A 16,221-nucleotide genomic window follows, 5' to 3' on the forward strand; every position below is an offset into this window, starting at 1 on the left:
CCATTCTTCCAGCTGCAGACCATATGTCATGGAATCATTCTTGACCTCACTTTCTCTCAGACCCCATATCCAAATCCATCAGAAAATCCCATTGGTTGTACCTTTTAAATCTATACAAACTCCAACAATTCTCAGCATCTCCACTGCTACCACTCTGGTCCAAGGCACCATCTTGTCTATTGTTGGTCTCATTGTTTCCACCCTTTGCTCCCTTTGCTTTATTCTCAAAGCAGTAGTTTGATCCTTTTAAAATAAGTCAGATTGTACCATTCCTCTGAAGGCTTTTGATCTCACTGTGATGAAAAGACAAAGTCCTTTTGATGGCCTACAAGGCACACATGATCTGGCTCCCCATTACCTCTCTGACATCTTCTTCCACATTTCCTAACCCCCCACTGTCTCAGCTCCAGCCATACTGGCCTCTCTGCTTGTTTAAACATACCAGGTACACGCTCATCCCAAGGACTTTGCACTGACTAGTCTCTCTGCCTGGAAGGCTCTTTCCCAGATATAACCATGGCTCTCTCCCTCATCTCCTTCAGATCTTCGCTCAACCAACTCCTCAGTGAGGTCTTCCCTGACACCCTTCCCCATCTCTAATTGTGACCTACCTCTGGGCTCTTCCTTTCCCCTACTCCGTATTGCTTCTCCCCATGGTACTTATCGTTATCATCTAACATAGTGTTACTTTTTAGAAAAAATTATCCCTCTCTCTAGAATGTAAGCATAAGAAGAGCAGGAATTTCTGCATGTTTAGTCAACTGCTATAACCCTAGATTCTAGAACAGTACCTGAGACATAGAAAGCAATCAATAAATACTTATTGAATAAATGCACATGCTGTTTTAAAATTTTAAACAAATAATTAAACAAGCTCACTGTCTTGAACTTATAGCTTTTAAGCCCTAGTTATTTTTAACTCAGTATCAATAAATTAATTAAACTGCTTTTTAAGCAGTAAGTTAATCTTCTTTCTGCTCTTAGATGCATTTCATCTACCAATTTACAGATGTGACTACACATTTATAATGGATCAGCTTCTACATACTGACCTTTAGAAAACCCCACATTCATTACAAGCAAACATAAAAGAGACTTGCAATTGCTGCTGAAACATTGGCAAGCCGATTAGTGCTTATTTAATTTGCAGTTGAATTCATCAAAGGTTAATCGTGTATTTGATAATGACAAAATATCTCACAAAAAAATAGAAACTGTTCCAATGTTTGGGGATGCTAGAGCACCTAATTGCTTCTGAGGAGCAATTTGTTCTCCCTATGACATCAAATATCAGTTGGGTCTTTTCTTTTTCCTGGCATCCTTAAAATTTGGTGATATTCTTGCCCAGTATATAACCCTGCAGGCCTCACTCTCTCCAAATTCAGGTCCTGTTACTTTCATTAGACACTTAACTTGAGATGGTTCCCATGACCTCGGCAATTAGACGTCAAGCTGTCTGCCAGGCTCAGCTCAGCTGCATTCTGTTTTGTGAGCAAATACTTGCTAGAGACAAATTCTCTTGAAGTTCAGTGCCCATCACTTGATGAGCTCCTTGTGGAAAGTGCCAGTCAGTAAGAGAGAGGGAGGCCCTCCAGCTAGTAGGCTTCATTCGATATGGCTGCATTCACAAAGGAATTCGGGTCCTTTAACAGCTGATAGCTACTCTCCATATTGTTATCACTTCAAAACCAAAATTTAAAAATTAAACTATATTTTGAAGGATTTATTTTAGGAAAGATACACTATTAGGAAATTCTGGATTCAAAGTGGTCAAATAAAAATGTAGATGAATGTGAAAAGATACAGTTTCAAATAACTTAAAATGATCCCTGCCTTGTTAAGTCTGAGGATTTCTTCAGACCGAGGCTCTTTCTCCAACAGCTCCAGATTTGGAGATTGTCCAGTGTGGCTCAGCACTCAACAAGTATTCATTCTCAGCTCTTGCACACTTCTGCATGCTAAATGGAGTAGTGATTAAAAGTCAAAGATGATGCATTGAACTTAAGCCTTTATTTCTTCTCCCTCCCGAGATCCCTCTTAAAAGATGGGAAAGAAAATTTTAATGTACATAAATCAACAAGGACAAAGAAGACGGGTGAGGGCAAATGGATGGTCTGGAGAGCTACAGAATTCTGGGGGGAAAAAAGGCAGAGGAGAAGGAGGCAAAACCCACACGGAGCATATATTCAGAGGCAACTTCCTTGCCCTGCAGAATCTCTGAAGGGTATGAGATTTAGCAGTGATGGATGTGACATGTGGCAAGAGACGTGGGACTAAAAACAAAAGGATTAATTGAAGGTCTCTGTCTGGAAATGGTAACCCTCCACCCCATTCATGCAAAACAGCAACAGTCAAGTACCTCCCCTCTAAGCTGGAGATTGAAGTCTTTTTTCTGAAGAAGTTGAAAAACTCTAAAACAAAAAAGACCTCCACATTGGCATTTTAGGGTTCAACAGCATAATGGCCATCTCCCCACAGAATTGCCCTAAAGCACAGGCTACTGGTAGACAAGCTCCCTATCAGATTTTCAGTGCCTCATTCTTCAGCATGAATGTGATACCAAGGAACACAAGCCAAAGAATGCTTCTAAAGTGAAAGATCAAAACCAAGAAAAACAAATGGGGGTGGGGGTGGGGAGGGGGATGAGTCTGGAGGAACCAAAGACGTTAAAGAGAACAGAAAAGAACTTTTTACAAAGCAACAATTAGTGACCTGAGATCAATCTGAGAAGGTGTTTTATCCCTATAACAGTAATGATAATAATGGCTAATATTCATTGACAACACACTGTCAGTTGCTGTTCAAGAAGATGAGGCACAAAGTGTTAAGTAACTGATAGTAAGTGGGGAAACCAAAATACAAATCCAGATAGTGTGAATTGAAAACTCATGCTCCTAACTGTGTGTACGCGTCCTCAAACATGCTATAAAAAAGGAAGATAAAACAGGAAAGCACTCTTTAAAAACGTATTTGACAAGTATATATTCAGAGCCTTCTGTCTTCTAAGCACCAGTCTGTGTGCGAAAAATATAGCGATAAACAGAACAGGCAGAGTCCCAGCTCTCATCAAGCTAAAATTAAAAAATTCAAAGCCAGGCACAGAAAGACAAATACTGCATGATCCCTCTTATTTGTGGAATCTAAAAAAGTTGAATTCATACTAACAGTAGAATGGTGGTTGCCAGGGGATGGGGGATGAGGGAAATAGGAAAATGTGGGTCAAGAGGTACAAAGTTTCAGTTATGCAGTGTTAAATTCTGACTGTCTAATACACAGCATGGTGACTATAGTTAATACTATATCGCATACTTGAAATTTGCTGAGAGTAAATCTTAAGTGTTCTCACCACACTACATCTCACCACATTACATCTGTGTGAGGTGATGGATATGTTCATTAGCTTGACTGTGGTAATCATTTCACAGTGTATACATGCATCAGAACAGCACTTTGTACACCATAAATATATACAATTTTTATTTGTCAATTATACCTCAATAAAGTTGGACATTGTTTTAATTAATTTTTTTAATTCAGTAGACGAGATGGAAGATACAGTCAAGGAATTTTACCAGAAGATTCAATAAAAATAATAGCAGAAAATTATAAGAAAAGATGGAGATATGTCTGATGGTTCCAGGATGGTCCTTTTCCACTTACCAGGAATTCCAGGGAAGAAACTCAAGTTATTGTGTTATTCCAAGGCACAAGTTATCCTGGAAACAATACCAAAAATTGTCTTACAGGTGAAGAGCACAGGTCTCCAGATTGAAGGGACCCCTCTATCCCAGTGTCCAGCACAATAAATGAAAAAAGATCTATATCTATATCAAGGCACACTTTCATGAAATCTCACAGCAGGGAAGAGAAGGCCATATAATTATTTCACTATATATACATATCTCAAATCATCATGTTGTACACCTTGAACGTAATATATGTCAATTATATCTCAATAAAGCTGAGAGAGAGAGAAGGCTATAAAAGCTGTCAGAGAGTAAAATCACATCAATGACCAAAGAATATATGGAATTTAAAAAAAAAAAGAAAAATGGTTCTGAAGAACCTAGGGGCAGGACAGGAATAAAGACACAGAGGTAGAGAATGGACTTGAGGACACGAGGAGGGGGAAGGGTAAGCTGGGACAAAGTGAGAAAGTGTCATGGACATATATACACTACCAAATGTAAAATAGATAGCTAGTGGGAAGCAGCTGCATAGCACAGGGAGATCAGCTCGGTGCTTTGTGATCACCTAGAGGGGTGGGATAGGGAGGGTGGGAGGGAGATGCAAGAGGGAGGGATATGGGGATATATGTATACTGATAGCTGATTCACTTTGTTATACAGCAGAAACTAACACACCATTGTAAAGCAATTATACTCCAATAAAGATGTTAAAAAAAAAAATGACCAAAGAATAAGAACCTGAATGGCACCGTACTTACCAAAAGCAACACTGGGTGCTAGAATTCAATAGAGTAAAGCCTTTAGAATTCTGAAGAAAAGTGATTTGCAACCTAAAATTTATAGCCAGGTAAAGTGTCAATTGAATACAAGAGTAGGGAAAAAAGTCATTTTCAGTCATACAAGGACTCAGAAAATATCTTGCATATATGACCTCCAAAAAATTACTTGGAAATGTACTCCAGGGAATTCCCTGGTGGTCCAGTGGTTTGGACTCTGCACTTTCACCACCGAGGGCGCGGGTTCAATCCCTGGTGAGGGAACTAAGATCTTTTAGCCGGGAAAAGAAAAAGAAAGAAAGAAAGGAAGGAATGAAGAAAAGAAAGAATGAAGGAAAGAGAGAGAGAGAGGGAGAGAGGGAGAGAGAGAGAGGGAGGGAGGGAGGGAGGAAGGAAGGAAGGAAGAAAATGTACTCCAGTGAAATGAGGGAGAAAACCAAGAAAGAAGACAACACAGAATTCAGGAAGAGACTTGCGCTGGAGAGAGGGCAGAGACTTAGAGAAGCGTGAACTGTAGACATTGGAGGAACCATGGGTTTCAAGCTGGAAAGCAACAAAACTTGTTCTTTCCAAGTTTTAGAAAGAACATCCTGTCCTAAGTCTGAAGGCAGAATTAGTAGACACTTTCTGGGAGACGAGTCAGGAAGTTTTTGCAAAACTCAGTTGAAATGTAATTCAGACCTAAACTAAGGTGGTAGTTATGAGAACCATGACACTGTAGACCCATAAACAGCAGAGCTGAAATCTGATTGGGGGTCTAGCTCAATCGCATTTTACTGTAAACATTCATGGCATGAATACTGAACAAGGACAAGAGAGAATCCACAAGGACATAAGCCCTGGAAGATGGCACTTGGTGGGCAGGAAATAAAGAAATACCAGCAGGCTTAGAGGGAAGAATCATTCTACTGGGTAATTTTGAAAAGAGAGGCAGTGCTACCTCCACTGGGAAGTATAGGAGCTCCTACCTCCTTTCTGCAACACTCAGAGCTGTCTGATTGAAACTGTAGATCTCTGCAACAGAGGTTAAATTTTTTTAAAAGGGGGGGGTTGAAGGGGAAGCCGTTGTTCCCCTTGCTAGACTCTGTAAGGGCTGAAGTAGCACCAGTGCAGCAGCCTACATCAGGAGAGGGCCATACCTCAGAGTACTTTAGGAGCAGTAGGCTTAATGGATACTTAGAGCTACATCAAGTGGCTCATGCCTGTGGGGAGTGAGACGGCTCCAGAGAGATTCTAATTTGGGCTGTAAGCAGTCTATGGCCCTGAGATGAGGTTGGAGAGGAAGGCAAGGGCCAGATCTGCAGGGCCTTGACAAGCATTGTATGAAGAGTAGATGTTATTCATGTATATTAGGAAGTCACTGCAAGGTCTTGAGCAGGAGAATGACCTTGCTCCACCCATATGTTACGACTGCTCTACTGCTGTGTGGAGAATGGACTGGAAGGAAGTAAGAGCTGACAAGAAAACTACCACAGCAAGAGATGCTGTTAGCTTGAACCAGAGAACTTCCATTACAGATGCAAATACGAGCTCTTCTGGAGTTCAAATCCCTGTATTTTGCTCGATTAAATGGACGAGGAGCGGGTTGGTGTCAGGGTGGGGGATTAGAAGCTAAATTTGGGATGGATCTGTCAAGTTGGAGATGCCTGTGAAAAATCCATATGGAAATGTCAAATAAGCAGTTGACTATATAAGCCAAGATCTGGGCTGGAGCTGTATTTGCTTGGTTCCTTGCTTCTGACTTGAGCTTAAACTCCAGATTGTGGCAAGGAGGGCATTAACATTGAACACCTACTATATGCCAAGTACCAATTATGTTACAGATGTTTCCATCACAAAGTTTACACACATTTTCCAAAAATGCCTTCCCAATTCAGCCCCACCAGGACCCAACTAGAGGCTACCTGGGAAACGCTCATTGCAGACACTCAGACAAATCAGGGAGTAAATTCCTCCCCCCGCCCCCCCAGATTGCTAATGAGTTCCTGGAGGGGTTGCTGCACCTGGATTTGTGTTCAAAGACTCCAGAGACCTGAAGATATGAAGGAGACTGGTGATAATCCCAGCCCGCAGCCACTGAGCTGTCCTAACCTTCAAGTCTTCCCGGCTGAGTCCCAGACAGCACAGAGCAGACACAAACCATCCCCTCCATGCCCTGTTCAAATTCCTGGCCCACAAAAGCTATGCTTGTAATAAAAAGATTGTTGTTTGATGCCATTTAGTTTGGGGGTATTTTGTCATGCAGTAACAGGAATGGTTACTAAAGTGTTTTCTCAAGAAATACCTATTTAAAGACACAGACCTACTAGAGAATGGGCTTGAGGATATGGGGAGGGGGAAGGGTAATATATATATATATATATATATATGTATGTATGTATAAACGCAAACGCACTACTTGGACGGATAAACTCTTTCAGATGAATATACACAATCAATCAGTGTATCCAACAGACAGCAAAGCAGAAAAAAGGAGTCAAGAGATGCTCTCTTGTTTCACCGACAGAAAAGAGACACGTAAGAGGCCTCCAGAAAACCGGAGGCATAGAGATGGCCACACCATGAAGACACACGGCTGAAAGAGAAAGAGATGCATCCAAAGGAAGATGAGGCAGGAGAGCAAAGTCCAGCCTCATTTATCTCACAGCTGGGCTTAATTCCTCAACTCTCTCACTAACCACAAAGTTATTCATTTAGGCCAGTTTTCCAAATGTACTTGCTTAATGTTAAAAATCACCTGGGGATCATACAGTAACAAGCACCAAGGGTAATTATTACCCCCAGGCAAGTTTGGGAAATGCTGAAATATGGAATTTTAAAATTAAATATAAAACAAAATAGCGAACATGACACCCTCCCCCCAATAATCACAGTTCTGCAGTGAATGGGGTTAATACTCAAGCTTCCTGTTTATAAAAAGCAAGTTGCAAGTTCTAGCAGCCTTGAACCCTGAGAATGTAAATCCCAGCTAAGTCCAATTACAATAATGTGGAGTAGAAGTTGAAAATATTGGAATTCATTTGCTAATCAGTCATTACTAATTACATGAAACATTAAAAATATTATTGTAAAGAAAGGAATATTTAATGAAGGTCAATTTAATTCAATTGATAAAATATAAAATAAGAGAGATGTTAGTTTAAATATTTATGGTCTTACTCAGGCTGTTACTCAACACAAGTAAAAATGATGGAGCAAGATATGTAACCTGGATTCTGTGGGACTGAGAAAAGAGCAGAAGATGTCACACTAAAAGCCATGAATTAATTCTACTTTAGTAACTGACACTAATGTCTACACTGTCCCCAGCCTCACCACCTCAATCTGAATTTCATTTCAAATTGTTAATATAAATACTGGAGTTTTCTTTCCCGGAATACATTTAGAGCCTTCTAAAGAATCTGTGGCGAGATTGTTCTGAGTCATGAAGTCACCATGTAATTGGTTATGACTCCCAAGTCCCGCATCATTAGGAGAAGACTTTCATGATACTGGTATTGATCCATATCGATGAACACTTTATCAATCCCAAAACCCTAGCCCCCACAGAGACTGGGAGCAATTTAGCCCCCTCTGAGCCTGTTCAAATTTATTTCTCTTGCCTCTTGAGGCCATTTAGTAGTTATATGATATAGTTTTCCAGAGTAAAATTGACATCCATCTCTGATTCCAAGAGTTTGTGTCTATTGTAATGGGTAAAACAAAATGTCTGCTGAACTATGTATTATTTGTACTGATAGATCCTGGAGTTCTAAACAATAAAAATGGAAGTCCCTTGCAACATACCAACTTAGAAGCATAATATCCGTCCTTAGACCAGTGGCTGTGTGTAATAACTCAGAGTGCATATTCTACAGCAGAAAGCATCATGTCATCTCCCCATTGATCTCAGGCCTGTCTGTCTTTCTGGCCAAGAACTGGAAGGCCCTGGCAGCTCACCATCTCTCTGTAACACTGTTCTCTCCCTCCCAGGGATGTCTCTCATACCAGTGTTACTGCCCTGCCATCCAAAGGCCTGGAACACCTGAAGGAATTGATAGCAAGAAACACTTGGACTCTAAAGAAACTTCCACTTTCCTTGAGTTTCCTTCATCTCACACGGGCTGACCTTTCTTATCCGAGCCACTGCTGTGCTTTTAAGAATCAGAAGAAAATCAGAGGGTAAGTGGCAGTGTCTGGAATAAGTGACAAAAGGCTTTGGTGGAAGTTTAATTAATTTCTGGGTTTGAGGAAGAAGCTCTGTGGTTTGAAAACCAGATGGAGAAGAATTTGGAAACATCTGTCAGAGACATGAAGTTCATGGGACACAGTGACTGCAGACCGAAAGTGGTTGCAGATAAGAAATAAGGCCTGTGTCGCTGGATCACAGCAGGGGAGGGAAGGATTTTAGGTGATGATGTAGGAGAGGCAGGAATAACCAGATCATGCAGAATCTTGTAGAGGTTACACGACATGACTTCTGGCCTCCAGACCCAACCCAAATTAGGTGCCACAACTATGAGGACAAACTTAGGAACAACACAAGCAATTGGATTACCTGGTCAGTTCAGGCCTTGCAAATGTCACAGCTCCCTGGTTACAGTGTGGGCTTTGTAGTCACCTGGGTTTGTGTCCCAGCTTTGCCACTTCCTAACTGTGTTATCCCACTCTACTCACTTAACCTTCCTGAGCCTTTGTGAAGGGAGACCGTAATGCTACCATTTACAGAGGTTTTGAGAAGAGCAAATGAGAAACTGAGTAGAAAACACCTATCACCATGACCTGGAATTTAAGTTCTCATAATATGTATTATTTTATTAACAGGCTGCTTGTGAAGCTGCAAAAGAGGGATGGCCTTCTTTTTCTCCCATGCTCTCTCTGAATCTTGTCTTCACCTACAGTTTCACTCTGCATCATTTCCCCTTTTGTGTCTGTTCTTCATTTATCTCTTATTCACTCCCTCTTGGTTTCTATATAATATCTGCGGGTTGACTTCCTGCACTCAGACTAGCAGTTGTAAATAAGTTGGGATCTAGCTGTGGGGATACAAGCAAACAGGAAAGTTGAACAGCTGTGCAAAGAAAGCTACTGCGGGCATAACAGCTGCAGAAAACTAGGAGTGGGATATGGGGACGGTGTCAGCCAGCCCTGAGCAGAAAAGGGACCAGGGACGGGTGGGAGGCTAAAGTGGACCCCGAGGGCAGGATCCAGATTTCTCGTCAACCTCCAAACAGGTTGGAATAGGCAGTCCACCGGGCATTTTAAGCAGAGCTCAATAGATGAATCTGCTCAGCAACTAAAGCCAGTTAAAGAATCCCATTTGGGGAATTCCCTGGTGGTCCAGGGGTTAAGACTGTGCTTCCACTGCAGTGGGCACTGGTTCGATCCCTGGTCGAGGAACTAAGATCCTGCATGCCACGTGGCGTGGCCAAAAAAAAAAAAAGAATCCCTTTTGATATCAGTCTGGAGAGCTAGTGAAACACTAAATCTTACTTCCATAAGCATGTCTGCACAATAGTGTCCATTTATGCATTTGTTCAATAAATATTTATTGAGCACCTGTTATGTGCCTGGCACTGTCCTATCCACAGCAAGAGCCTTCTTGCATTTTGTTTACGTTCTAGAATGGGAAGTCAGAAAAGAAACAGGCAAACAAATAAGAAGTTGTTAGATAGTGCTGTGAAGAAAATAAACACAAGGCTCAGGCAATGTATTAAGGAAAACGAAGGAAGCCTCTTCTGAGGAAAGAAAATCTGAGTTTAAAACTGAATAATGAGTAGAGGCAGCCATGAGTTTTTCAGGCAAAGGGAACATGGAATTCTAAAGCTCTGAAGAGGAAAAATAATAATAGTAACCAAAATATACATGGCACTAACAATGTTCCAGGTGCTGTCATAAGAACTTCAAAATGATAAACTCATCTAATCCTTTAACAATCCAAAATGAAATAGATACTCTCCCTATCCCGTTCTACAAATGAATAAACGAATGTTCATAGACCTACCCAAGATGAAACAGCCAGTAAATAGTAGAATCAGATCCTAACCTAGGCAGACTGGCTCTAGCATCCATCCTTTTTTTTTTTAAGTCACTGCTGTTCTTGAACTGGTTGCAGACGAGAAATAAGGACCAATGTCAGTGGATCACACTTGGAGAGGGGAGGGTTATAGGAAATGACATAGGAGAGACAGGCCTGACCATATCATGTAGAATCTCACAGAATCGTGTATATCATACGAAGTAGTGTGCATATTTTGCTAAGTGTTGTGGGGACTATTAGAGGGTTTTCAGCAAGTGGTGACTTATATCTACTGCCTTGCAGAATCCTTGAGTCTTTAATGTGTAATGAGAGCAGTATTCGGAGCCTGCGTCAGAGAAAATCTGTGAAAGCTTTAAATGGTCCCTTCGACCAAGAATATGAAGAGGATCTGGGTGACGGCAGCACTGGGTACAAGGAAAACTCCGAGTTCCAGGATACCCACAGCAACTCTCATTATTACGTCTTCTTAGAAGAACAAGAGGATGAGATCATTGGTTTTGGCCAAGAGCTCAAAAACCCCCAGGAAGAGACCCTACAGGCCTTTGACAGCCATTATGACTACACCGTGTGTGGGGGCAGTGAAGACATGGTGTGTACCCCCAGGTCGGATGAGTTCAACCCCTGTGAAGACATAATGGGCTACAAATTCCTGAGAATCGTGGTGTGGTTTGTTAGTCTGCTGGCTCTCCTGGGCAATGTCTTTGTCCTGGTCATCCTGCTCACGAGCCACTACAAACTGACCGTCCCACGCTTTCTCATGTGCAACTTGGCCTTTGCAGATTTCTGCATGGGGATGTACCTGCTACTCATAGCCTCCGTGGACCTCTACACGCAGTCTGAGTACTACAACCACGCCATCGACTGGCAGACAGGCCCTGGGTGCAACGCAGCTGGTTTCTTCACCGTCTTTGCCAGCGAATTGTCAGTGTACACACTGACAGTCATCACCCTGGAGCGCTGGTACGCCATCACCTTCGCCATGCGCCTGGACCGCAAGATCCGCCTCAGGCACGCCTACGCCATCATGGTTGGGGGCTGGGTTTGCTGCTTCTTGCTCGCCCTGCTCCCTTTGGTGGGAATAAGCAGCTATGCTAAGGTCAGTATCTGCCTGCCCATGGACACCGAGACTCCTCTTGCCCTGGCATATATTATCCTTGTTCTGTTGCTCAACATAGTTGCCTTTATCATCGTCTGCTCCTGTTACGTGAAGATCTACATCACAGTCCGGAATCCCCAGTACAACCCGGGGGACAAAGACACCAAAATTGCCAAAAGGATGGCTGTGTTGATCTTCACTGACTTCATGTGCATGGCCCCAATCTCATTCTATGCTCTGTCAGCACTTATGAACAAGCCTCTCATCACCGTTACCAACTCCAAAATCTTGCTGGTTCTTTTCTACCCACTTAACTCCTGTGCCAATCCATTCCTCTATGCCATTTTCACCAAAGCCTTCCAGAGGGATGTGTTTATCTTGCTCAGCAAGTTCGGTATCTGTAAACGTCAGGCTCAGGCATACCGGGGTCAGAGAATTTCTGCAAAGAACAGCACCGGTATTCAGGTCCAAAAGGTTACCCAAGACATGAGGCAAAGTCTCCCCAACATGCAGGACAACTATGAACTGCTTGAAAACTCCCATCTAACCCCAAATAAGCAGGACCAAATCTCAGAAGAGTATAAGCAAACAGTTTTATAAGTGGTAGGGGGACTTGGGCTGGTTTCTTGAGCATGCATTCCAACCACTGACAAAACACACAGTTGACCCAACCTGCAGGTAGTGTTCAGCTCTGGAGAGGGACTAGCATTAACCTAATCATTTTCTCCAAGAAGGTAGAGAGGCTACCGACATGTCTGAATCCCAGGTGATATCCAAGTAATGTATACTTTCTGGAAGAGTTGCTGGATGCTAAGTGCAGTGATGACATTGTATAAAATGCTTAATAAATATCACCTGAGCCATGTTGACATTGAGTTTTCTCACTTTCATACGGCATTTCATACTAAAGATTCAGCAAATGGCAAATGCTATTAACTTGGTTGGTGACCACAAGATAAAACTGGCCCCATGTTGGTTTAGTTCCACTTCATGTTCCCTGATACAACCCAAGAGAATGTGAGTCCCTAGAAACTGAAAAGTCAAGCAGAACATCATGCAAGGAACAGCTATTTTGACATACGAATGAGGGGGAAGGTGTAGATTTGAGTTGTTTTTTCAGACTCTGAAACTTAATCATCTCTGCACAAGAATCTACCTGATGTGACCCAACTGTTGCCTGGAAAAACTGGCAAGATTTCAGCTGTTGTGGCTGAGCAGACTAAGAATTACTCTTCTTGGCCAGTCTTCTGGCATTAAAGATGTGAACTCTAGAAAGTACTTATAAATAGTGACAAGTGGGAATTATGAGCGGGGCACACTAGATCTCCCACTGATTAATAAAGCAGGCTGGACACTAATTTACTATTGGATCTTGGGCAAATTACTGGGCTTCTAAAGTCTGTAGAAATGAAGGAGGTTGATGGCCTCTTCCAGTTTTGAAACTCCATGTATATCCCTTTCCCTCAAAACATAGGTTGCCATGACAAAGAGAAAGAAAAACAATAAGGAAGCAGAATCTGTTTTTCCTATCTTGTAGGAAAAACAATGTGCCGTCTCCTTCTCTTTGGAGCCTAGACATATGACCCAGGAAATTTTTTCTTTGTTTCATTTTTGATTATGATGTCCGAACCAGAAATTCTATTGAGTGACCATATTGGGTTGGCTCTGAACCACTCATCTAATTATTAGATCTACACAGCTATAATTATCAGGCCAAAACCAGATTGATATTCACACAATAGAATTAGGGTTAGGGTGGTTTTGCAAATGCTTGTTATTTAGAGTTACTACTTCACTGTGCAGGTTCACTTCAAACATTTAACCTGTCTTCAGGGATTGGTTTCTTTACTTAGCCTTTTCTGACCCACAATACAGTACTAAAGAGAGGTTTCTTCTCTCTGAAACTGCCAGCTCTTTCCAACCTTGTTGACCACTGGACATAAAATCTTTATTCCCTAACAGTGCTCCCTTACTTAATATGGTCAGGATTTTTATCTATAGATGTATTCTCCAGGTTATCTGTCAAGACAGTCCCTTAATTTCATCCCAAAGAGAGATGGCATTTGCTTCTCAGTGCTCATGAACCACACTGTGCATTAAAACCACAGCATGAATTAAAAGCTTGTGTTAAGTCTATGGAGTGGGGCAAGTGGGCCCAGTGGGTCTCCAGAGATGGTGACCCTGACTTACCTGGAAACTCTCAATAGCCATACCCATTCCTGATTATCAGTGAGACATGGATTAGATGTCTTAGTAGAAATATTACACACACTTAAAATCATGACTAATCCACCAGTTCACTTGTAACTAATGAAATTAAACAAATGTGTTACCTTTGACATGTACTTCTCATCTGTAACATTTTGAAATACCACATCCTGATAAATAATGTGTTTTATCTTGAGTAGTTGAAATAATGCTTTGGAAACAGTCCTAGAAAAGTAACTTCGACAGAATTGTTGCTAAAATTTGCATTTGCGACATGAAGTAAATTTTCTTCCTATGAAATGACTATGCTGAGTCCTAAAGTATTGCTTTTTGTAATTTGTGAGCTTCTTTAGTTATTATTATATGTGTTAAAACTAAAGACAGGAAAAAAACTGGCACATTGGCTAATAAATCCATATTAATAAATAAATTATTGACTACTAATAAGTATAATATTGTATCTTGGTTGAAAATGGTCTTTATGTGAAAAAATTTACTCATGGTGAAATGAATTATGATTCATTGAGAGGCAATGACATCTAAGGGAAAAACGACGATTGGTGTTGACACTAGGAATTTATATAGTGCTCTAATGAAGATAAAAAATCTACAAGACCTGGTCAGAGTTCACTTTATCTGGCAACTATCTAAAGATTTCAACTATCTAAAGATAGACCCAAATCAGTGAGGACAAACAGCCTCAAGTCAGTCACAATAGATGTCACAAAAATTCATGCCCTAAAATTTAAGCATGTTGCTCAAAGGAGTGTCTCTCAAGAAACCCTCAAAGTTTGACTCTTGCTCTATGGATAATCCGCTGCATATCAGAAGCAGCTGATTAGAAAAGGAGAGTCTATTACAAGGCAGCACCATGAGAGGGGCAATAAAGTAAAAGTGAGGGCAAGAAGATGAAACTGGAATCATAAGAATTAAAAACAATAACAGTTTGAGAACAAATACTCCTCACTGCTTGAAGATTTTGGAGAAAAAACTGTATCATAACACAGTGGTGTGATTCTCATTCATGCTGAATACCTAAAGGGACAAGAAAAGCTTGGTAGCAATACGTTCTACTTCAAAAGATACAGAGTTCCAGCTCAAAGTGATGGATGAGTTCTGGCATCTATCAATCTTCCTTTTTCAAATTCCACTGAAATGGCAGTGAGAAAATATAAAATGGAATCAAGCCAAAACTGTATTGTAAACAGGAGAAATGGTACCAACAACACACCCAAGTCTTTGATGACTTTCTGAAAGATGGAAAGTTTCTGGCCTTGAGTTGGTGGATAACTTAGAGTGGAGAAGGCCGCAGCCTAGAACATACAGGATAAGACTGTAGCTGTGGAAGGATGTGTTCTTCCTTGCAGAGTCCTAAGAGACCCCTAAGCCTGAAGGTCACAGGACTGAGAGGCTAACTATGTAATTAACTGCCAGTCCATCTCACCTGGCCCCTCCCATCCCCTCTCACTCCATTTAGTTAGAACAACTGACACATTCAGTGTTTGCCCTAGGTTGAAATCAAGAAACTTATCTTAAAGAAAGTGAATGTTCAGTGTAGATAGGGCTAAGTCCCTGGTCTGGGGCAGGGGGCAGGAAGCAGGGAACCTAGCCCATTTGCCCACTTCCTGCCCTCACATCATAAAGTGAAGCCTGGTCATTGACACAGACGCATCAACATCAGTGTCCAGTCAGGGAAAGGCATCTTGGGGGAGAAAGATCTACGCCATCAGCTGACATTAACCATTCTCATCCTTTATTCAAAAATAAAAATGAACCACAATAATTATCAGACATTTGAAAAAGATGAACTGCATATCAATAGCCCAAAAAAAGACCAAATTGAACAAAGAGAACATTTTCCTAGAAAAGACAGTTCAGAAACACAGTATTATTTTTAAATTTGTAACTGATAACATCAGAGAAATTTGAGAAAATACTGGGCCGCAAAACAATTGCAAGCTACTATTTTTTTAAAAAGTAATAATCAAAAATGAGAAGGAGTTTTGGCAAATTTAAAATGGGATTGCCAAAGCCAAGAGCTTTAATAGAAGGGCTAGGAGTTAAAGTAGAAGAAATCTAAATTGAACAAATAAATAAAGGTGTGAAATATTTGACAAAAGTTGAAAGATACAGAGGATTAGTCTCAAAGTCCAACATATGTCTAATAGGAGTTTTAGAGAAAATGTAATAATACCAGAGCAACAGAAGGAAGAAACTTTCTTGAACTAATTAAGATTGATAGTGTCTCCTTAGTACTAAGGGGGCAGGGGGTGAATGAAAAAGACTCACGTGTAGAACAGTCCATATAAAATGTCAGAACACCAAAAGCAAAGGGGAGATCTAAAATGTTTGAGAGCGAATCAAGAGAGAAAGAGAGAAAAACGTCAGGTATTGTAAAGAATTAACAAGCAGAGTCACCTTTAATTCAAGTTA

The 16,221-nt window shown here is 41.1% G+C and overlaps 2 protein-coding genes across 4 annotated transcripts in view; one reads left to right on the top strand and one right to left on the bottom strand.

Moving 5' to 3' along the window:
- Positions 1-13,325, top strand: part of TSHR (thyroid stimulating hormone receptor) — a 168,718-nt gene extending 155,393 nt beyond the window's left edge. Inside the window, exons 9-10 of one of the 2 annotated variants that reach the window (XM_032624938.1) lie at positions 8,438-8,626; positions 10,767-13,325. In XM_032624938.1, the coding sequence (XP_032480829.1) occupies positions 8,438-8,626; positions 10,767-12,180 (1,603 nt within the window). In that variant the 3' untranslated portion in view covers positions 12,181-13,325. The remainder of the gene's footprint in view (positions 1-8,437; positions 8,627-10,766) is intronic. The other variant, XM_032624939.1, reaches the window with a different exon arrangement.
- GTF2A1 (general transcription factor IIA subunit 1) overlaps positions 1-16,221 on the bottom strand; it is a 127,894-nt gene that overhangs the window by 16,648 nt on the left and 95,025 nt on the right. The window lies entirely within an intron of this gene.

Source organism: Phocoena sinus, chromosome 2, assembly GCF_008692025.1.
Source record: "Phocoena sinus isolate mPhoSin1 chromosome 2, mPhoSin1.pri, whole genome shotgun sequence".
Taxonomy (NCBI): domain Eukaryota; kingdom Metazoa; phylum Chordata; class Mammalia; order Artiodactyla; family Phocoenidae; genus Phocoena; species Phocoena sinus.